Source organism: Drosophila sechellia, chromosome 3L (genome assembly GCF_004382195.2).
Source record: "Drosophila sechellia strain sech25 chromosome 3L, ASM438219v1, whole genome shotgun sequence".
Classification (NCBI taxonomy): Eukaryota; Metazoa; Arthropoda; class Insecta; order Diptera; family Drosophilidae; genus Drosophila; species Drosophila sechellia.
Window position 1 is genome coordinate 13,683,549 of NC_045951.1, and position 22,996 is coordinate 13,706,544.

The 22,996-nt window shown below is 46.8% G+C and overlaps 5 protein-coding genes across 9 annotated transcripts; 3 read left to right on the forward strand and 2 right to left on the reverse strand.

Moving 5' to 3' along the window:
* Window positions 1–139: 139 nt before the first annotated feature.
* Window positions 140–8,804, reverse strand: LOC6605631 (PAX-interacting protein 1). Of its 2 annotated transcripts, none has more exons than XM_032720040.1 (7): window positions 8,440–8,804; window positions 5,594–8,083; window positions 5,009–5,527; window positions 3,364–4,936; window positions 1,961–3,259; window positions 1,668–1,899; window positions 140–1,610 (listed from the first exon to the last, which is right to left on the reverse strand). In XM_032720040.1, the coding sequence occupies exons 1-7, from the start codon at window positions 8,512–8,514 to the stop codon at window positions 1,007–1,009; spliced, it is 6,792 nt and encodes a 2,263-aa protein (XP_032575931.1). In that variant the 5' UTR covers window positions 8,515–8,804; the 3' UTR covers window positions 140–1,006. The 2 variants fall into 2 exon arrangements, with proteins under 2 accessions (XP_032575931.1, XP_002030449.2); XM_002030413.2 differs by having other exon boundaries at window positions 5,009–5,536.
* A 456-nt stretch (window positions 8,805–9,260) lies between these two features.
* Window positions 9,261–11,404, reverse strand: LOC6605633 (alpha-endosulfine). The gene is made up of 3 exons (XM_002030415.2): window positions 11,094–11,404; window positions 10,517–10,712; window positions 9,261–10,116 (listed from the first exon to the last, which is right to left on the reverse strand). The coding sequence occupies exons 2-3, from the start codon at window positions 10,700–10,702 to the stop codon at window positions 9,943–9,945; spliced, it is 360 nt and encodes a 119-aa protein (XP_002030451.1). The 5' UTR covers window positions 10,703–10,712; window positions 11,094–11,404; the 3' UTR covers window positions 9,261–9,942.
* A 331-nt stretch (window positions 11,405–11,735) lies between these two features.
* Window positions 11,736–14,519, forward strand: LOC6605634 (ADP-dependent glucokinase). Its single transcript, XM_002030416.2, has 5 exons — window positions 11,736–12,059; window positions 12,114–12,332; window positions 12,422–12,586; window positions 12,646–13,372; window positions 13,434–14,519. Exons 1-5 carry the CDS (start codon window positions 11,917–11,919, stop codon window positions 13,683–13,685), a joined length of 1,506 nt encoding a protein of 501 aa, XP_002030452.1. The 5' UTR covers window positions 11,736–11,916; the 3' UTR covers window positions 13,686–14,519.
* LOC6605635 (delta-1-pyrroline-5-carboxylate dehydrogenase, mitochondrial) lies at window positions 14,470–16,411 on the forward strand. The gene has a single exon (XM_002030417.2). The coding sequence runs from the start codon at window positions 14,557–14,559 to the stop codon at window positions 16,297–16,299; it is 1,743 nt and encodes a 580-aa protein (XP_002030453.1). The 5' UTR covers window positions 14,470–14,556; the 3' UTR covers window positions 16,300–16,411.
* Window positions 16,412–16,612: 201 nt separating this feature from the next.
* Window positions 16,613–22,868, forward strand: LOC6605636 (heat shock 70 kDa protein 4). 4 transcript variants are annotated; one of them, XM_032719917.1, is made up of 7 exons: window positions 16,613–16,715; window positions 17,078–17,351; window positions 18,681–19,632; window positions 19,697–20,227; window positions 21,017–21,112; window positions 21,753–21,953; window positions 22,023–22,868. In XM_032719917.1, the coding sequence occupies exons 2-7, from the start codon at window positions 17,245–17,247 to the stop codon at window positions 22,644–22,646; spliced, it is 2,511 nt and encodes an 836-aa protein (XP_032575808.1). In that variant the 5' UTR covers window positions 16,613–16,715; window positions 17,078–17,244; the 3' UTR covers window positions 22,647–22,868. The 4 variants fall into 4 exon arrangements, with proteins under 4 accessions (XP_032575808.1, XP_032575807.1, XP_002030454.1 ...); XM_032719916.1 differs by having other exon boundaries at window positions 16,634–16,740; XM_032719918.1 differs by having other exon boundaries at window positions 16,652–16,715; window positions 17,081–17,351.
* The last annotated feature ends 128 nt before the right edge of the window (window positions 22,869–22,996 follow it).

Genomic DNA, 22,996 nt, shown 5'->3' on the forward strand with positions numbered 1-22,996 from the left:
TTTACTTCACTTCCAATTTCAACAATTTCCAAGCGGGTCAAACATTTTTAAAGGTGGTTATAAAATCATAATAAATATATTGTTGAATAAAATATTCAATTACCCCAAATTTGAAAAATGAGAAATAAATACAGGCACATTTCGAGTTAACATTATTTTTATTTTTCATACAATTCGTACAATGCCTACCTATAATTAATATTACATCGCAAAATATTGGCTTTACCTAGTGAAAAGTACTTAGCATCCTAATAGCCGACAATATAAATTTCTGTGAAACATTTCGTATACTTTAGGAAATATATGTGTATATTTGCGTGACTTCCTAAAGGTAAAGGTTCCTGAACCTACAAAAATATGTAAAATGATTGTTTGAACTGGTAATCGTAACACTAATTAAGGTAGTTCTTTGTTCCACGCTAGATTATATATTTCTATACATATCGGTCGAGCTATATATTAATTATGAACAATTAACGATTCTGTTCAAGCTTTGCACAAAATAATTGATTTATTTGTACAATTATATAAACCTAATGATTGAAGCGATCCGCATTAATACCATTCAGCATTAACATATCAAAAATATGGATCGCTCTAAATATAATTATAGATTCTACTTGTGGATTATAAAAAGATTTCGATTCCCCAGAATATATACAATTTAATATGAGCTGGCGCATGGAAAAAATTTAAAAAATTAACTATTTTAAAATAGGGGGATGCAATAAATTTGTCTAGCTGTGACCGATATGCCGATGTGCCCGAGACCCTATAAACTCATTCGTTCTGGCATGCCCGATTGAATTGACGAACTCCATGGACTAGTTTCGCGTTGGTATATCATAAGAAATTCGCGCGGCCTACAACATCAATGGCCAATGACATTGCAAGGTGGCAATGTCATACCCATACGTACTTGATAACAGCTCGCATAAATTCTATTGTGACTATACAGCGAGTCTGAGACCTTATCTCAGCTCTACAGCAACCAAAACACTCGGCGCTAGGACTTATTACTATTGCAGCTATTGACATTGTTATTGTTGTACAAGTAGGGTATAAGATTGGGCTCAATCTCCAGCTGCTGCCTGAGTATCGAGCTCATGACGAACTCCGTGGAAACGATATGACACTTGGGATTTCCGTGCCGCGTAAGATCCGCACAGAGATGCATGTCCGTGGGACACGTTACTATGATGTAGGAATCGGGCGCTTGCATGTGTGTTTCTGCCACAGATGCACCGCTTCTTCGCTTCGGCTCCACTTTACCACCAGACGATTCAATCATTCGTATAATTTCCTCGCGAGCTGGGAACACGTCCGGCGTCACATGGAAGTATTTGCCGGCAAACAGCGTTGAGCGAGTGGGGGCGCATAGCACGGTATTCAGATTGAACTGCAGGTTCTCGTCCACCGGTATGTGCTGAATGCGGTATGGATCTGTAGGCACAAATTTACCAGCTTTGGCACTATCAGCGATCCAGCTCGACTTCAGCACATAATCGACGTGGCAGCAGGCCTGGATTAGCTTGCAGGTACGACTCTCGCGTGTCATTACCAGGTGAGTGGCATCTGCAGGGCTGTCCACCACAATTCCACCCAAAATTCTAAAAAAAAAGGAAAAGTTTAAAAACGAATCTAAAAATAAGTTTTGTTACACTTACAACACAGCTTTTTTAAGTGCCTCGGCATCTGCGACCTGTGAAAATATGACCTTCGGTGGTTTGGTGGTAGTTGGATATTCTACGCAGACAATTTGCTCTGGCAGCTGCTCCTGCTGGAATGCGTTCATCTTCTGGCGCTTCAGTTTTTGCTCGTTGCCGTAGGGATCGGATAAGTGTCGCTTGACCCGTTCGTGTGCCTCCTGGGTTAGATTGATGGGCGCCTTCCAAGCAGCTGTTAAGAAAGAAATCGTCAGATGATTTAACAATATAATACGAGTCTAGTGTGCACTTACTTAGCAGATGAGCCACCAGATTGCATTCGATGCGGAAGGGAGCGACCAAGTTGTACTGCTGGTACTTGGGATTCTCATACTGGGAGAGGCCACTAAGGTTACCGATGCACACGTCGCTTAACCAAAGCGCATTGACCATCGGTATGTTCCACTCCTTGGCGGCATTAAACTTGTTGCCCTCGAGCTGCTTGCACACGACCACTGTGTTCACCTTTGACAGATAGGAGGTGTAGATGGCACCGCACTCCTCTGCCATCTGCTGTAATCTCACAACCTCCTCGCCTTCAAATCCCTCCGACGTTATGATGTAGCGTTCTAGCGGCTTGCGATAGCCAAACTGGCTGGGGAACGGCAGGTGCAACGGCTGCCACGGTGGCATCAGTTGGCGCTTTAGGCAAATATCACTCAGCCAGTAGGCTGTGACGCAGCGCTTGGCATCTCGCAACGCCTGCATCACCACGCCATGACGCTGAGTGCGACAAATAACATGGGTTACCCGGGGACAGTAAACGCGTTCGATGTCACCGCCAAACTGCCTGATCGTATCTAGCCAAATGGGCAGTTCATCACCGTCTGTTTCATCGTATTCCACAATGTAGAACGTACAGCCAACCAGAAAGAGATCGGCTGGCAACTTCAGGTTCGGATTGTGCCCGTAGAACTGCGGCATCGGGATCGGTTGCTGACCGGGACGAGTTTGAATGTAGCCGTGAGGAGTACGCTGTACTGGCACACCCACGCCCACTCCAACAGCCATCTGCTGCTGCTGCTGGGGGGATTGTGTCGGAGCGACTACGATCTGCTGCTGGACTAGATGTTGCTGCGGTGCCTGCTGTTGTTGTGGTAGGGTGACAACTCTGCGCATTTGCTGCTGTTGCAGCAGTTGTTGTTGCTGCTGTTGCTGCAGCATGAGCAACTCCTGCTGAGTTCGGGGTGGTCCAGGAACTCCGGCTGTTGCGTTATGTTGCTGGCCCATCATTCTAAGAGCACCAGCTGCCGACGGTGGCTCGACGTGTTGCTGCTGTGGTAATTGCTGTTGGACAACCATTTGTTGTTGTTGCTGCTGCTGCTGTTGTTGTAATAGTAATTGTTGCTGCTGCTGCTGAATGGCTCCGGTCACCACCACCTGTTGTACAATCTGCTGTTGCTGTGGCTGCTGTCCATCGGGAAGTTGAATTATTTGCTGTTGCGGTGTTTGAGCTCCATTGTTTCCTAAGCGATTGCTCAACATGTTGGCCAGGGCTGTCTTTGTTTTGAGGTTCATTTGCTGCGGTGATTGTTGCGGCTGTCCATCGGGAGCTGTGCAAAAAGGAATTGGTTACTATGTGCATTATCCATTTTTTAATGATTATCGATTCATATAATAGTACAAATCTTTGTAACAGACTAATACATTTACTTACTCGTTGAAGTCATGACCAAAGTTTGCGTCATTATGTTGGCATTTCCGGGAAGAACACCGCCAGCTCCTGGAGTGGTAGGTGTGCCCGGTGCGGACTGCTGCTGCGGCTGTTGTACAATGGTCTGTTGTTCAATTAGCTGGCCATTGGGCCCGGTGATAAGCTGCACTGTTTGCTTGCCCAGCTGCTGAGGTCCCTGTTGCTGAATGGGAATCTGCTGGACTCGCAGCTGCTGGCGCTGCATCAGCATTTGCTGGTTGGGATCATTGGGGTTGAAGGGCTGCTGTTGAGGCGACTGCTGCTGTTGCGGTGGTCCCGCTCCTGGCTGCTGTTGAATCGGACTCAAGCCAGGAGTTCCGGCGCGTACAACGACCTGTCGTTTTCCCTGCTGCTGTTGCAGCCAGAGCACTTGTTGCTGTTGTGTTAATCCTGGTGGCATTTGGTGTTGCACAATAATGTGACCGGGCGGAACCGGGCCTGCCGGTCGCGTCGCTACTATGCTGCCCGGTGCTCCAGGTCGCGGTTGGTAGGCAACCTGCTGGCGAAGCATTACTCGAGGTTTGTTCTGCTGATTCAACTTAGTAATATATTCGGCTCTTTTGTGAGCATCCAATGACATGAGGTGTGCGTGCGTTTTTTCGTCCACCACGATTTTTTGTTGCTGTGGCTGTTGCATTACCAACTGTTGTTGCTGACCAATATGCTGTTGCTGCTGCTGCGGCTGTTGTTGTTGCGGTGGCGGCAGCACGATCTGTTGCTGTTGTTGAGTGGGTTGAGGCTGTTGCTGTTGAGGCTGACCGGGCCAAGAGGTTTGCGGCCGCAATCCACGCGGAACAAATTGCTGCTGAGGTTGCGGCTGCGGCGTTGTTGGTCCACCAGGCAGGGGTGATTGCATCCCAACACTGGTGGGTGTGCCTGGAGTGCTGGGCGCAAGCTGACCGCCAGCAGGACTTTGCGGTGACCAATGCTGCTGCTGCATTTGCGGATGATGTTGTGGGGATTGCTGTTGTTGCTGAAGCAACAGCTGTTGTTGCTGCTGCTGCTGCGGAGGCGGCGTGCGCTGAGGCAGTTGTTGTTGCGTGATAAGCTGCATTATTTGTTGCTGCTGATTATCGTTGGATAGTTTTTGCTGCAGTATCTGCTGTTGTTGGGGTGTTTGCTGCTGTTGTATAAGGATTTGCTGTTGTTGTGGTCCCACTAGCTGTTGCTGCTGCTGCTGTTGTTGTTGCTGCTGCTGTTGCTGTTTTTGCATTAACTGCTGTTGTTGTAGGTACTGCAAGCGCTGTGGATCACTGAGTATTTGCTGGTTTACAACAATCTGTTGCGGCTGCTGCTGCATTTGCATCCTCTGTTGCTGCTGCTGCTGTGGTATAATCTGCTGCTGTTGCAACATTTGTTGTTGCTGCACAAGTTGCTGTTGCGTCTGATTGACCACGTAAACGTTTTGGCTCTGCGGATTTTGCGCCAGGATTTGCTGTTGCTGTTGTACGCTAAGCTGATTAAAGTGCTGCTGGCTAATTATAAAGGTCTTTTGTTGCTGCTGCTGTTGTTGTGGCTGCTGAACTCCAGAAATTTGCTGGTGGGAATCAAACGAAAATGTATTGTGGTAAATATTTCAAATAAGACAAACAACTAAGAGTAGGCATACCTGCTGTGGTTGTTGTTGCAGCTGCTGTTGCTGAGGAAATTGACCAATAATCTGCTGCTGTTGTTGTTGTGGAACCTGCTGCTGTTGCTGAACATTGGTTGGTGGACGTTGTATTGTTTGTTGAATTATCCGCACTTGACCACCAGCTCCAAGTGCTATTTGCTGCTGTTGTGTAAACTGAACTTGTTGCGGTTGTTGTTGTTGAACTTGGTGCTGTTGCGGAAGCTGTTGCTGTTGCTGCTGCTGTGCCGGTGGCAGTTGCTGCACTTGAGAAATCTGCTGTTGCTGCTGCGGCTGCTGTTGTGCTTGTTGTTGAACGTGCAACATTTGCTGCTGCTTCTGTAAGGCCAAAGACATATGGCTTTGAATGATTTGTTGTCCTTGAGCCGTGGATGTGTTTATAACATGGCGCTGAGTGATGACTTGTTGCTGTTGTCCAGGCTGTGGTTGTTGCTGCGTCAGGGCCTGCTGTTGTTGTTGTTGTTGTTGCTGTTGTTGCTGCTGCTGTTGTTGCTGCTGCTGTATTTGCTAAAAAGAAGCAATAATTAATTTCCGGTAAGAAATAATATATGTTCTTCATTTTACTTGAGCGTTCTGTTGGGGTGGCTGCTGTTGCAAGGTGGGGGTAGTAGGTTGCTGTTGCAGTGGCGATTGCCGCGGAGAAGGGGTGTGCTGCTGTTGTGGTTGCTGCTGCTGCTGCTGTTGCGGTTGCTGTGCCATTTGCAGCTGCTGGGGCTGCGGTGCCATTTGTTGTTGCTGTTGCATCTGTTGTTGCTGCTTCAATTGTTGCTGCCTCATTATCAACGAGTCCTGATTGCTGCTCAATGCCGATCGACTTAGCACTTGAGCCACCTGAACGGGGTCCGTTGGGTCGATAGGCTTCTGCTGTGAGAATGATTGCTGCGGCTGAGTGGCTTGTCCAGGAGCAACCTGATGCTGATGCAGCTTCGCCTGCATGGGTGGAGTTTGAGAAATCTGGGGTGATTGCGGAGAAATATGCTGGGGACTCTGCTGTTGCTGTTGTTGCTGCTGTTGGGCCAATTGTTGTTGCTGCTGCAATTGCATGCGCTGCTGTTGATGGACGGGCTGTTGAAAGGGCTGCATTTGTTGCTGCTGCTGCGGCGACATCATAGAAGGTGGTTGAGGTTGTTGCGGCGACCCCATCATGTGCTGTTGTCGACTCTGTTGCATTTGCTGTTGCTGCTGGCGCAAATGTTGTTGCTGGGCGTTTTGCGGCGAGGGAGGAGGTGGCGGAGTCATTTGGGGAGCCGGGGATTGCAGTTGTCGCGGCGATTGTGGCGGCAACATATTGCTAGTTGCATGATGATGCTGTTGCTGCAACGATGGGGATGGCGTACTTGGTGGCATTACCGGCGAACGGTTTTGCACCATCCGTGGCGACTGTTGTTGCTGTAGATTCTGTTGCTGTTGCTGCTGCTGCATTTGCATCTGTAATTGTTGCTGCTGCTGCATATTTTGTTGCAGCTGCTGCTGAATTTGTCTCTGCTGCTGTTGCTGTTGTGGCGTCAATGCTTGTCCACTTTGCACGATTTGCTGAAATTGCATTTGATTCTGGTTCAACATTTGTTGCTGCCTCATTAGATGTTGGTGTATGATTTGCGGCGAAACTGGCACAGATTGTTGTTGTGGCTGCTGTTGCTGAACAACTTGCTGCTGAACAATTTGCTGTTGCTGAACTATCTGCTGCTGCTGTACCATTGTTTGCTGCTGGCCCACTTGTTGCTGCACCACCTGTTGCTGTTGAACTATCTGCTGGTGGTGCTGAGGAGATTGCACGGGCTGCGGCGTTGTAGATGGTGTTCGTGGTGTCTGCCGACCTGTTGGAGTCGTTGGCAGTCTGGGCGACTGCTGTTGCTGCTGAGGAACTTGTTGTGGATGTTGTTGAGAAAGTTGCTGTGCGATTTGTTGCGGATGTTGTTGCGCAAGCTGCTGTGGAAGTGGTTGAGGATGAGGCTGTTGCTCCTGCTGCATTAGTTGCATTTGGATTTGTTGCTGTTGCTGAGACTGCTGCGTTGGTTTCATTTGCCTCTGCTGTAGGATATTTTTGATCTGCTGCTGGTTCTGTGGTTGCTGCTGCAGGTTTGCGGGGATAATCTTCTGCTGCTGAATTATTAATTGTTGTTGATGCTGCGGGTGTGGTGCAGGAGTAGGTGCTTGAGGACCACCTTGCTGTAACTGGTGAGGTAATTGTTGTGCTGGCTGTTGGGGTTGTGGCTGTGGGCGCACAAAGACCACCTGCTGCTGGGCGGGCACGGGCAGCTGTTGCTGCTGTATTTGTTCGGCTGAAGCCTGCAGCTGAGACTTAATGCTAGCGATGCTCTTGGCAGCCACGCTGTCCTCGCCAAACCCAAGGATGTCAGAAAGGGCAGAAGTAGCCGTTGCCTGTTGCTGGATGATCTGCTGTTGTTGTTGCTGCTGCTGCTGTTGTTGTTGCTGCTGTTGTTGTTGTTGTTGCTGCTGCTGTTGCATCTGTTGTTGGTGCTGCAATTGCTGCTGCTGCTGGATTTGTTGCTGCTGCGTGGCCTGCTGCTTTTGTGTTCGCTGCTTTTCGATGGGCTTCAGCAGTCTCGGATGATACGTCTCCACCGGCATGCTGTTTTTGTACTTAAGGCTATCTGTCACCCAGTCGGGCGTCACAATAATGATGGCATTCTTGGGCAGGGCTAGTGCCTTGTTGTAGATGCCACCGTTGGCTGCACCGCATACCAGATGCGTGTTGGTGGCCCCAAAGCTGTGCGTGACTACGGCGCCGTGGTACGTCAGCATGGCGTAAAGACGCCTTCGATCCCCTGCCACCACATTGGTGATGGCCACCCGAATGCCGCGCATCAACCGCATCTGATTCGGACTCGGGTCGAACGCCCGTGTCGAGGCCATTCGGCCTAGCTTGGCGCTGTGCACGATCCATTGCTCCGTTACGGGAATTGCACTGTAGAGGTCCAGGTTCATGGACAGCTCCTCCTCGTTGTAGTTGGTGGCGCATATCATGTGGGTGATTTGGTCCGACAGGAATAGTTTTGACTGAGCGCCACCGCTCTTGAGAAAGCGTTCGATCTGCAAGGCAAAGACATAATAATTATTAATAACATTACACATAAAACCTATATGTATGAGACTAAATAAGAAGGGTGCAAAATATGGTTGCTTTCGTTGGTAGCGGAGAACCAAAACAAAAAGCAGTTGATTTAGCACCAATACAAACTCAATTACACAAACAAACACACACACGCGGCAATTTGCCGTCAACTTTTATGGCGCGCATTTGCCAAGGTGCCCGGGTCACCCTGTCCGCCCGCGCTCCAACCCACCCTGTTCGACGCACGCACACCCGCTCACACAAACACACACACACGCACGCACAATGCAAGTACAGCAATAGCAAACGAAAGATTCGCTTTGCAGCTTTTTACCTCCTCATCCAGATTTCCCACCACAAAGTATATCACATCCTCGAACAGTTTGTCGCTTATCTTGAGGTTCTCCATGGCGCCGCCGTTTGTTTGACCACTTGCACTTCCCTGGCGGCGCTAATTTCACTTTTGCTTTTGTTATTGCTGCTGCCGCGGCTGCTCGTGGGCATCTACATTGCAGCGTGTTTTCTCGTCTTTCCGCTGATCTTGGCCGTTCGCGAACTTCGAAAAACGGTGTGCGACGCGGTGCTTATCGCGTAGCACATACCAAATGCAATTTGGAACCGAAAAATTGCATTTAAAGATCACTTTTTCTCTTTTATCACCGCTGCGCCTTCCGCCTAGAGTTGGAACAAAACTCTGTTTATGCGATACTATCGATAGTTCCAGAAGTGTGGCAATATCGATGTTTAATCTGCTGGCATCGATTTGTGGAAAACCAAAGTGGTGGAAAACTTGAATATTTGATTGATTTCATTTGTACTGTGGACAAAAATGCTATTTTATTGGTTAAACCTTTTTTAATTGGCCCTAAAACTCACTGCGAGTTGGTTGAACTTTTAACTATAACAAGATGTTCGTATGAAAATATAATAACCCATCTATTTGTATCCAATATTCTGTATTTCCCACCTATTTTGGTGATTTAATTTCGTTCCCGTCCAATTTGAACAACCAATTACCATACCACACCGCTCGCAGGAACATTTCCTAGTTAATTAGACGCCACTCGGGCACTTATAATTTAAGTAAACATTTGTATGGCACATTTCCGATTCAGTTGTTGGATTAGCGCCCCAGGAAATCAACACATTTATAAGTATACGTACATACATTTATTTTAGCTCTGCTTGATTTACAAATTCATTTTAACTCGACTGTTTGGTTTTTGCATCAAAAATTTAGCTCTGCAAGCAGCAGCACCTATTTTATTATCAATTAGTTAGGTGAAATTCCGTCAACTGCTTATAAAATGAATGAAAATAAAATATAAAAACATTTCCCATAGAACATGGTGAACTTTTTTAAAACTTTTAGGTAAAATGTTAAGAAGTTGATGGAATCCCAGTAATGTACGAGAACGTGTGTGTGTGGCTGGCTCCAACTTAAATTTATTATGCTCGTAATACTTACAACTACGTACGACGAGGGTAAGTTAGTTTAATGTTACAAAGATAGAGATATATATAACTGTTGCAATAAATTTCGCGCTGCTCGGCTCGCCATCTCCGCTTCCCCGGCCTGAGAGATGTACTGATGAGGGGATCTTGAGATTGATTGGCCAGTGCGGATGGCGATTGAATTAAACGGGGGAAACACGGAACAGGGAGCTAGAATTTCAGTTGTAAACTGTCGCGAAATGCCCGCACAATCCGGCAGCAGCCATCTTAGCATTAGGTTTTTCTTTAAAATTAGGTATAGAGCATTTGAAGTGGGGAACGGGGAACTGGCTGCACTTGAGGTTGTGGATACAGTAGAGGTGAGTGTTGAGTGGTGAGTAAATTAGCTCGTCGCCGGGAACTTGTTACAGGGTTGGATGATCGAAGTCTTGCGCGCCGGCACGGTTTCGGGCGTGGGAATGGCCTCCCCGGTGGTCACCTTGTTGGCAAAGACCTGCTTGACGCCGCCACCCTTCTGCTTGGCCATCTGGTAATCGCCCGAGTCGAAGAACTTTTGCTGTGGGAAGGAATTCAAATACATATTAGATTTCTTTTATATAATCGAATAGCTTTTTAGAACTAAAACGGAGATATCTTCCAAATGCAAACGTAATGTAACAATATGATTTCGGCTATAAGATCATCAAGGTGATATAAACTAAACGCTGTGATTGTTGAGTTTCATTGTTTCAGAAAGTAATAAATTTTAAGCAATTGCATGGTATGGATTTTAGAAAAGAGGAAGCATGATGACGAAGAAGATGATTTGGTTACTAATTTTGTTATTATTATTTTCAATTTATATTCAAATTACAGGGGTTGGGTATCCCCGAACACGGAAAGCAATGCAAATAAATTTTAACTTTTCTTTAGTAAACTTATTATTTCATTGTTTTCGAAATGTGCTAATCACTCACCCCCTTCTGCAGCCTTTTCTGGAGGAAGGCCGAGTGTCCGCCCGGCACGCGCATTCCGCTGGGATACTTGGACTTGAGTTTCTCCTCCTCGATCTTCTCGAGATCCGTGAGGTTGGCCTGCTCGGTGGGCTCGTTGTCCTGGGGAGTGGTGGCCGGGCTGTTGCTGTTTTCCTCCGCGGAGCTCATTGTGAACTGTCTACGGGAGATAGTACTGGGATTAGCGAAGGTGCGACAATGGCGACACCGGAGATGGTAAATGGCAAAAGGGGGGGTTGCGCCGGACTTGCAGAGGGGCAGCGAAAATCGGAGGCGCGCAAAATGCCAAGAGAAAATTGCATTTCATCACACACACAGTCACAAACGCGCTAGGCTCGCACAAACACTGGCACGCAAATCCAGGGCAGGCGCACGCACACTTGCTAATATATGTGGACGCGAAATATTATAGTAATAATCGGATGTGCAAATATTGTTTTAATGTTTTATATACACCAACCACTACGCAGGCGATAAGGCCTGTGTGTGCGTGTGTGTGCTCGTCGATGCGGTTGTTTGTGTGCAAGGCGTAGTTGCTCACCTTTTGCCTGTAAAATTTGACGATTAACTGTTGTTTTCCTTCTCCTTTTATTCTTCACCCGTCTATCAGTGTGTCTCCTTCCCTGGAATCGAATCGGTTTTGCCAATTAGCGTGCCGAATTAGCGGAGAGTGTTGCTATTCGCTAACGATTCCGGCAAATGCTGTGTTGTTCGACTAAATCAGGCTGTAACACGAATAATGTATTTGGCGCTGGGACAGTGACTGAAATTCCCAAGACGATTCAATTGTAAAATTATTTTATCACTTTACAGACGCAAGACTATCTTCGATAGCAGAAGGCGTTATTTCGGAACATATCGGTTATCGAAACTACAGTTGCTCAATACTGAACTGTCCAACTTCGAGTAGCTGTGGCTCAAACCATTGTTGTCATCGATAAGCAATTGCATTGTATTTGTTTTCTTAAAAAATTAAAATATAAAATATACATATATATACCCAATATGATAGCGAAAATACATTTCTGCTCAAAAAAAAAGAAGTTTACATACAATGTAAGCTGTGTGAACAAATCAACACATTGAGAGGTCGTTGTAATAAGTGCACGTTTCAATTTAAATATATTTTAATATATTAAAATATAGTATAGCAGTATAACATTCAAATGTAACTGTTGGTAGTACTATCGCTGTAGTCCAAGAACTGCAGATAGTGTCATCGCTAGCTTCGAAGCATCTCAAAGGAAAAAGGGCGATAATTCTGATAAGAAAGTTGGCGTAGCCGGTTAGCGGATTGTCACATACAAAATAGTTTGGAAAGCCCAAACTGAGGCGAACCAATCACACAACAATCCACGCCCACAATGACCGCCATGCGATACATGGGATGGATCACCGGCTGTTCCGTCCTAACGGCCTTTGTTTCCATAATTTGGCAGGCGTTCATCGCCCTGCATACGCTTAACAGGACGACTGTCCTGCTCACCGGGCTCCTGGCAATCGAGGGGTGAGTTCATTCGGCTACACTGCAGCACTAGCTCTATATACATTTGTATTTCAGATCTCTGAAGCGGACCGCGTTAGAACCGGCACCCAAGGTAGCCATCGGATACGGAGCCTGCACAGACTTGCAGATAAACGCCACTGAATTTCTTGATCGCTACTATGGGCGCCGGATTCCAGTCGCAGCAGCCACTACAGGATCTCGGGCGGTCGTGAACAACGAGGACGAGCTCTTGCAGTCCTTTGCCTACTACTTTCAGAACGGCGCTGCAGCGGAGTAAGTTGTATGGGAGGATCTTGGATATCCAATATTTTATTGGCTATGCAAGTTATTAACAAAGTATTTCATACTGATCAACTTTTCAGGCGAGTTATGGCAAACAGTACCCTCTTCACACAGCTTGTGGGCTACGCCAAGGTGATGGACAAGGAGAGGATCCATTGGTACATGGGTGGCAACGCCCCACTGATGGCCGTGCGCTTTTTTATGGAAGGAGCTCAAGTGCTACTGGGCGCCCACATGTCTAGAAAGTAATTACCCATCTGAATAACATATTGTTTTATGGAACTTAATGTAAAAACTTCTTCAGGCTGCGCCCACTGTTGCCAAAGGAGATTCGTCTGGCTGGCGACGAGATTCCAAACGATGATATCCATCTTATTCTAGAGTACAAGGCTGGTGACAGATGGGGCCCATATGTGGCACCTCGCGCCAATCGCTACATACTGCATAACGATCGAAATAATCCGCATCTGCGGGCCGTGGAGCAGTTGACGGATGCTTTGAAGATGTATCAGCCACAGCTGTTGGTTGTCAGCGGGCTGCAAATGATGGACATGTTCACCTTTAAGTCTGGTGAGCGCGAGGCGCGCCTGCAGCAAGTACAAAGGCAACTAACCAGTCAGCCTGAGGGCACTTTAAACCACTTCGAGATGGCTTCTTATGTGGAGTTGCAGCTGCTGCAGCAGCTGCGACACTTTGTCCTGCCCTACGTGGACTCCCTGGGAATGAACGAACAGGAGCTCTCTAACCTGCAGCAGGTGATTGCCCACGGACGGACAACCTTAGCCACCGACTGGAATCCACGCATAGCTCACACCCTTGACCAGATGCGGCAGGTTTTCATTAGTCTCCTTGAAGATTACGAAGACCGAAGCCCAAGCGATGCCAAGCGTCGCTCTATCTCGCGGATCCATGTCCACACGTTGGCCTATCAGGCGATCCTTACCACAGCGGGCTCCAAGTGGAAAAACACACGTGCTGCCGCTGCAAAGGCAGCGCTCACTGCTCACCGATACGTCTGCAAATCCCAATTTGTGAGTACGAATTTATGTGTAGTATGTTCTAGTTTTGCACTGATAATTCCTCCATCCGCAGATCAACCCGGAGTCAGTGCTGCAGGTTCTGGATGACAGTTTCGCCACCTCGGCTCAGAAGGATGCGCCGCGGATGCGCATTGGTGCAGCCAGTCCCGTTCCCTGTTGGCGGGAGTATATCCAGTATGGTCGTCAGCGGCAACGGCTAGAGGTGGAGATCTGTGTGGCCCCGGTGCTGGTGTGTCGCGAAGCTAGAAAAACGGCCGGGGCTGGCGACAACATCTCCGCCTCCGGACTGGCGGCACAGTTGTAGGAGTGGCGATCGCGATGGGACAGGCAAAGACTGCATAGTATTTTACTAGAAACTGCAATGAAAGACTCGAATAGAAGGCCAGGACGTAACCCCGATGCATTCCCCAGCTGGATGGACATGGACTCGGCATGTTTAGCACCTTAGTGACCTTAGAAACGCGTTACCTTCACACAAATCTGACGAATATGCTCAACCGATAGCACGAAGAAAGCAACGAAAACCATGCGACCACATATCCAGATGAGTTTTAGGCGAAGATGCTGAATTCTGCAAATGTATGCCCGCTCGTCATAAACGTAAATTCCACGTGTTCAAAATTATTCCTAATGGAACAGCATCGAATGTCACCTAGCCCTAAGTTATGTTAGTCACTAATTCTACGATTTTTGACATATTTGAGCCATTCCTACTTAAAATTTGTTTTGCGCACTTGGTTTCAAACGAAAAAGAAAAATGCCTCAACGAATTAAACAAGCGATTCAGCACTGAAAGATAGTTGTGACCTCAAGTTCCCTGCATTTGTCTAAATATTTGAATCTTCTTCATTTGAAACAAAAATGTTGTGATAATTGGACCTTAAATGTTATGTGCTTAAATTTTGTTCTGTTACAAATACATTTGTAATCTCAAGAAATTCTAAATCTCTCATCTTATTATGATTGTCTTATTATTATTATTATGTGAAGTTTGTTTTGAAAGCCTTTGGATTCAGCAAACGAACTACCTTTTCCACAACTGTCTTACATCTGCGAAACGCACTGTTTAAACACACATTACACATATATTTTTCTACACTTAAGTACACGCATATTAAACTGGCAGATGTAGAATAAATTCCTGTTAAAAGCTTCAAATTAAAATTGTCCAAGCAATGCTTAAGCTGGGACTCGCGGTCCCCACTCGTTGGTCATTCAGATGTCGTCGCCTGGGAATGGCTAGCATTAAGGGCGAGGCAAGAATCTCCGTGGACAAGCAGAAAGCAGACCAGCCGGAGCACGATGAGGACCAGCAAGAGACCGAGCCGGATTCCCAGCCGGCGGAAGATTATCCAAGAACTCACAGGAACGAGAAAGTGTTAGTTAATCATGCCATTCAGGAGATCCAGCACAGACCGTTGGAGGTGCCCACAATTATCGGCGATGATACAGTGTACACCATGGACACTCAGCGCGTTTGCTGCCCGCATCACCTGCAGACGAACTTGGCTCACGTCTACTACGCAAATCGCAAGCAAATCGAGGCGGCAATTAAGTCTGCCCTTTCGGCGCAGGGAACTTGGAGTCTGGTTCCCATCGCCGAGCGCCTGTCCATTTGGCGGCGCGCGGCTACCATTATCGAGGAGGACGAACTGCGGCTGAGAGTGTTCCTGATGATGACGCTTAGCAAAACCGCCGATGATGCGACGCGGGACATTCGGCGGCTGCTCACCTCGCTGAGGGCCAATGCTGACTATTTGGAGCACCTGTCCGAGCTGCGCTTTGAGATCCAGGGTGATATGAATGTATTCCCCAGCTTTCATTTGAGACCCATGGATGGGTTTGTCGCCGCACTGGCACCATTTGAATCAGTGGCCTTGTCATCCAGCTTGGCCCTCTGTCCGGCGCTCATGGGCAACACGGTGCTGTGGAATCCCTCATTGGAAGTGGCACCCGTGAGCTATCTAATTTACAGAGCCTTCCAGGAGGCGGGTTTGCCCAGCGGCGTTATCAACTTTGTGCCGGCCAACGAGCGTCTGTTCTTGGACACCATCACGGATGCCGTGCACTTTGCAGGGCTGAATACTCAAGCCAGTGCAGCTTGTTACAGGCATGTTCACAAGTTGGTGAGCGATCGAATGGAGCGATACATCTGTTTTCCCCGTCTGGTGGCCGAGTGCCCGGGTCAGAACTTTCATTTTGTCCATGCCAGCGCCAAGGTGGAATCTGTCGTCTCGGCTACAGTGCAGGCGGCCTTTGGCTTTGCCGGACAGTATGCCAATTCGCTCTCCCGGATGTACGTGCCCTCGTCAATGTGGCCACGCCTCAGGGAGGAGTTGCTTGAGGCCACGGAGCAACTGACCATCGGAGACCCCGTCGAATCGGAAACGGATATGGGAGCGATGGTCCATATAAATGACTTCCGGCGGATGCAGAAACTAGTGGAGCGCACCAAGAACATGGAGCAGTTGTGCGGAGGCAGCTGCGATGACAGCACTGGTAGATTCGTTTATCCAACGATTGTCCGGGTGGCGGATCCATTGGATCCTCTTCTGTGCGAGCCCTGCTGCGGACCGTTCTTGCCGGTGTTCGTCTATTCGGACGATTCCTTCAGTGAGGCTCTCAAGCTTGCCGCCAATCAGTCCAGATACGCGCTTTCCGGCTCCATATTCGCAAGTCGGGATGAGGTTATCCTCCACTGCCTGAACCAACTGCGAATGTCCGCTAGTAATCTCTACGTGAATGAGCGATGCACGGGCAGCACGTACGGGCTGACTCCCTTTGGTGGAAATCGGTTGTCCGGGACAAACGATAAATCCGGATCTGCCTACTTCCTTATGCGCTGGAGCTCGCCACTGCTTATCGAGGAGACTGTGGAGGGTCCACCTCCAATGAGTGGATCAAAAACGTTTCCTTGAGCTTGCTGATGGGTAGCGGGTGTTTCAAAATTACAATAAATGTATTTGAAGTGGCGTTTTACTAATTAACCACAAACTGGATAAACAATGTTTTTTCAAGTATTAAAAGAATGACCAGATATCGGCTTTTGATCTCATACTCATTTATATACCTCTAATTGCTAACAATTTTATAACGAGTTACCAGATTTTGAATTTTCGGCGGTAATGTTTAAATTGTAATCTGCGAAAGATTTGCACAATTTTGCCCTATCGATAAATGTCACAACCGATAGATAGTTTCTCCAAAAACCAATAAGCTCGACATATCGATCCTATCGCTAGTGGTTATTCCAGCTCTATGGTGAAGACAATCAGTAAAAAAAAAACGTGCAGTGTCGAATAGAAGTTTCTGAGCTATTACGGTGAATCCAAAGGTGATTGCTCTTTATCAACTAAAACGTGCGTAACCAATCTGTTTGAGCACAGATAAGTAACAAATTCGTGGAAAGCCAAACAAGCGTTGGTGAATTTATCGCAAAATTTTCCGCCACGGTTCCTGTGCGTGCGAGCGAGAGAAAAGAGCGACGAAGGCCGGACGCTAGAAATTTCCATTCGCAGGCGAAAAGCGAATCCATAATTGATGTGAATGTGAAAAGCATATATCGAATCGAATGTTCTGGACTTGTTTGTCAAACGAAAAGAACAGATAGCAAGCCGACACGTGCGTGGCTGTGTGTTCAGTATACATTTTATCTAATTCACGTCTCCCTCTCTTTACAACTTGTATATTTTGCAGTAGCTGAAAAAAAAACAAAGAAAACTCTGCGATCGCGTTATTCCGCCCCCAAAAACAAAAAGAGAGAAGGAAAACAAGAAAAATCACCAAACGCCCAAGAAGTGTGTCTGCTCTAAATCAAATTTACTAGGAACATCGGCCAGACGACAAGGGAGTCGAGTAAAAAAATGTCCGTGATTGGCATCGATTTTGGCAACGAGAGCTGCTATGTAGCGGCAGCCCGATCAGGCGGAATCGAGACGCTGGCCAATGACTACAGTCTCCGGGCCACGCCGTAAGTACCCGTGCCTTACCCGCAATCCGATGCTCTGGATTACGGCCCAGTTTGTAGTGATAAGCTTTGCGGTCTGCATAATCGTTCGACTTTTTGCCTTTTTGGGGTTATGTCGAATTTGTAAGTCATGCCTTGCGTGTGTGTGCGTGAATGTCTTTGTAAGAGAGCGCGCCTAGAAAATTCCATGGTTGTTATGGGTAACGCTCCGAAAAACATACGTGTACCCCCAGATATGTGCATTATGTACTGTGTTGTTTGTGCGCTTTTGCGGGAGGCCTAAATTTGGCCGATTGCACTTCCATAAAAAGTGTTGCAAATTGCAATTTTAATGAGGCGGCGGCACACTCATATCTGCTGTTTCCGCTGCCTCTCTTTTTCGATTTATTGCCGCTGCCTATGTATGGGTGCCTTTGATTTAAATGCCGTTGACTGCGTGGGCCTACGTATCTTTCCAATCGTCCTCACTTCCCCACTCTCCTGTACTTGTACGAATTTACTTTTTTGGCACACTCACACCAAAAAAAGAGCTGGCGATGCATGCGTCATGCGGTCAAGAAGAAGGCAGCATCAAAGGTGAGAAGAGAGCGGAGTACGGAGAGCGAAATCAAGCAGCAGCTGTTGTGAAGCGTGAGAGGTGCAGAGGGAGAGAAAGAGCGCGCGCAAAAAGCACAGAAAAACGTGTGCAAAGCTGTCAAAAATAATTTCAAAGCCGGCAAACACAGACAGCACACACTTGCGTATGCAGACACAGTGGGGCCCGCATATGTTAAACTATTTCTAATGGGTACTAAATTTTACCAACTTCCGTTTTATAAAGATATATATTCGGGTAATTTACTCTTAATTAAAGCAGAAAGTTATGTTTTAACTGCATAGTTTACATGGTTATGTTGCTGTTTTCATGTTACCCGTGTATATATTAAAGATTATGAAACATTTAGTCGATTGAGTCTTCGAAAATAATAAGCGGTTACAGGGTGAGAACTTGTAACCTGTTGCATATGCAGCTATGTTTAGGTAAAAGCTTTTGATGTACAATAATTTGCGCATGATTGGGATACCAAAAAGTCCTGCTAGAATTACCATAATTTAACTTCATAAAACTTTTAAACAGAATTGGGACTTTAAATAGTTTGGGTTGTTGCGGTCGTTTAATTAATTTAAAAATACAGTTTTAAAACTCAATGTTTAAGTGAGGTACATATGTGCCACGTCCCACTGCAATGACTTAATCCCAACTGTTTACGAACATACTGAACTAAGTTATTTTAACCTTATATGGTCTGCATATCCACTAACCGGCAATTTTTACTCCCTGCCCTCTTGCAGCTCCTTTGTGGCCTTCGATGGCAAGAAGCGTATCATCGGCGTGGCCGCCAAGAACCAGCAGGTGACAAACATGAAAAACACAGTTGGCGGATTCAAGCGCCTGCTTGGCCGCAAATTCAACGATCCCCATGTACAACACGAACTCACGAGCATTCCAGCGCGCGTGGAGGCGCGCGGCGATGGCAGCATTGGCATCAAGGTGAACTACCTCGGGGAGGATCAGCATTTCGGGCCTGAGCAGCTGACGGCGATGCTCTTCACCAAGCTGAAGGAGACATCGGCGGCTGCCATGCAGACGCAGGTTAACGACTGCGTCATCGCCTGTCCCGTGTTCTTTACCAATGCAGAGCGTAAGGCTCTCCTGGATGCCGCCCAGATCGCCGGACTGAACGTCCTGCGACTGATGAACGAAACGACGGCCACCGCGCTGGCCTACGGCTTCTACAAGAACGATCTGTTCGAGGACAAGCCACGTAACGTGATCTTTGTTGACTTTGGGCACTCGTCACTGCAGGCCAGTGCCTGTGCCTTCACCAAGGGCAAACTGAAGATGCTGGCCAGCACCTGGGACCAGATCGGTGGACGCGACATTGACCTGGCTCTGGGCGATTACTTCGCCAAGGAGTTCCAGGAGCGTTACAAGATCAACGCCAAGACCAATGCCCGTGCCAATCTGCGCCTGTTAACCGAAATCGAAAAGCTGAAGAAACAGATGTCTGCCAACAGCACCAAGCTGCCGTTGAACATTGAGTGCTTCTTAGATGATATCGACGTCTCGTCGTCCATGCAGCGGTCGCAGATGGAGGAGCTGTGCGCCCCCGTCTTGCAGCGCGTAGAGCAGACTTTCAAGCGCTTGCTAGCCGAGTCTAAGTTGCAGCTGGATGACATTCACTCCGTGGAGATCGTTGGCGGAAGCTCGCGCATTCCGTCCGTAAAGCAGCTTATTGAGCAGGTTAGTCTACTGATGCAATCCATGCTAAATGTCACATTTGTAATATTTCCCTTATTATTCGTAGGTCTTTAACAAGCCGGCTAGCACCACTCTTAACCAGGACGAGGCTGTGTCTCGCGGTGCAGCCCTTCAGTGCGCCATCATGTCGCCAGCTGTACGCGTCCGAGAGTTTGGCGTCACTGATATACAGAACTACGCCGTTAAGGTGCTGTGGGACAGTGAGGGCTCCGCTGCTCCGGGAGAGATCGAGATCTTCCCACAATACCATGCTTCTCCGTTCAGTCGCCTGCTGACAATCAACCGCAAGGGACCGTTCAACGTTTCGATTGTGTACGGCCAGCAGGTGCCCTATCCAGATCAAACGATTGGCGTGTGGAAGATCAAGGATGTAAAGCCGACGGAACGCGGCGAGGGTCAGGATGTAAAGCTGAAGGTGCGCATCAACAACAATGGCATTGTGCTAATCTCGTCCGCCACTTTGGTGGAAAAGAAGGAGGCGGAAGAGGCTGCCGCAGCTGCTGAGCAGGCTGCCAGTGAAGAAAAGCCAGGCGACCAGACCAACAACGCTGGAGAACCTGCGGATGGTCAGCAAGAGGTGAGTCAACCATCTCCCGCTCAAATCACGCTGTCACTGTCTCATCATCTTTTGTTGTGGATAGGGGTTGCTGTGTTGCTCTTGTTTCAGTTTTAGTTGTATTCTACTAATCCCTCCCATCTGGATTAAATGAGTTGGGTGTAGTGCCTTTAGCTGATATTGTTTGTTGTAAAGCAGTCCAATAACGTCTGTCCGTAAAAACTAGCGTGAAAATTCTTTCTTTCTTACATTTATGTATCAATTTGATTTTGGCGTTTAGTTTCTGGTACTAAACTTTTAGCTTTTTATAGTTCACTTCATAAAGCTCATCTTAACATAAAATAGCTTTAAATTGTGTAATTGAATTTTCAAGATTGGTTTTCTCACATTCGTGGTAAACAATTGAAGCCAAATTGCAAGGAAGATTTTAGTTGAAAAAATAAAGAAAAGCACCATGAAAATGCGGAAACTAACTTAATACGTATTGTCGCATTTCTTGACTAATTCCTTAATAAGTTTTGGTTTTCCATGTCTGGTTAGGGGCATCAATTTAGTTTTTGTACTTTTATAAGTCAGTAAAAGATGATTTTTACCGGCTTCAATCATTAATATTATTGCTCATTAAGATTTTCGATCGTTACCATAATCGGACATGCGAAAACCGGAGCTGTAGCGCTCTTGTTTGAATTATACGTATATACGAACGTGTTTTTGATATAAATCATTCATTTTTATAAATATACCACTGCAATATTTGTTTTTGTTTGTTTTGGATATGTTTGCGAACGCGCGCGTTTTGATCTCTCGTAGGCATATTGTGAGAATGAGGATGATAATAATACATCAACAGCCTCATCACCTGGCGGACAAGGGTGGGCACAGCGGGTCAAGGGCTGGTTTGGTTCGGTACGTTTTCCACAAATTTCTCAAATTTCAATTCAAAAACAAAACCAACAAAAAAAGAAAAAAAAAAAACGCTAAATTTGAATTTTTTGCTCCCATTTTTGTGTGCCAAGAAATTGGAAATTTTGATTAACGAAATGTACAACAAAATTTAAAAGCACGAATCTAACCGTTTTGTGGTTTTTGAAATTTTTAAGTTTAATCTTTTCCACCAAAAATGAAACGAATGATGAAGACCGCTCATAAGCCGCCTACCCTATGTGCTCCCAAAAAAAAAAACAAATGTATTTAAAAAAAAAAATCTTACACAATTTGCCATCTTATTTTATTGTATCCGAAAGCTTTATTTTTTTATTATTATTTCAAACACACCTGAGAAAAAAGCGCGCCCTTGTTCCAAATTAAAAAAAAAAACCAATACCCGCAGTTACTCATATGAACTGCTTATAACAAACACCCACGAAAATGTATTGTGCTCATATTGTAGGCTGTCGCTTGGAGCTGTTATTCCTCTTCGCTTTATTGTTGATGTGTTGTCGCCGCTCCAAATTTTCTCTTTCTATTGGAAAAGTTGAATTGAACTCGTTGTAACTATTTTGTTTACGCATTTCGATTAATCATTTGCCTTTCTTTTGCTGCGCAGGGCGCTGATAAAAAGAAGAAGGCTTCCAAAGCCACCGAATTGCCGCTGGAGTGCACCACACACGGCTTCAGCCCCGTCGACCTGAGCAACTACACACAGCAGGAGTCGAAAATGATTGGCAACGATCAGAAGGAAACGGAGCGCATTGATGCCAAGAATGCCTTGGAGGAGTTCGTCTACGATATGCGCAACAAACTGCAGGTAACTTATCCATCGAAATCCTTTTCTTGTAAGTTCTTAAATCTAAAACTTGCCCCATCTCTTTTGCAGGGTGGACCCTTGGAGCGATTCGTGGTTGAATCTGAGCGCGAGAAAATCGTGTCGCAGTTAAATGATCTCGAGAACTGGCTGTACGAGGATGGCGAGGACTGCGAGCGTGACATCTATACCAGCCGCCTGCAGGCCCTGCACCAGAAGACGGATCCCATCAAGCTACGCGCCAGCGACTATGAGCAGGGACCAGCTGCATTTGATGAGCTGAAGAACAGCATTTCCATTGCACGTCTAGCAGTGGCCGAGTTCCGCAAGGGTGCGCCCAAGTACGATCATCTTACGGAAACCGAGTTTATCAACATCTCGGAGACGGCGGACAAAGCGCAATCGTGGCTAGATGCAAATCTGCCCAAGTTCTCACAGTCGCCGCGCACCGCTGACAGTCCCGTCCAGATTTCCGCCGTGCGCCAAGAGGTGCAAACTCTAAACTCGTGCGTTAGTTCGGTGATCAACAGGGCGAAACCGAAGCCAACTCCGGCCAAGACAGCAACACCGCCCAAGGACGAGGCGAATGCGGAACAGAATGGCGGCGAGCCAGCGGGCAATTCTGGCGACAAAATGGATGTGGATAACAATGCCCAGAGCGCGGCAGGAAACGATCCCTCCATGGATGTGGAGTGAGCCCATTAGGCGCATTCCGATATCCGGTTGTTCCCGGCTATCAGCGGTATTGGCTAACGATTAATGATAATAATAATAACGATAACTTAAACGGTAAACATATATGAATCAACATTTGTATATGCACTTGCTTCAGGACTAGCAGAGAATACAACAAAATAAACACAACAAACAAAATGCAAACAACCAACCTACAAGTGTAAGAGTAATTTGATAAAATGCTTCTGCGGCCGCGGCTGGATACAAGAATCAGTGAAACGGATGTGGGCGAGAATGGTAGAAAAAGATGAAACTGGCGAGGATGAATCCTACACTTCTTCTGCTGCCGTGTTGATGATACAAAACGAAAC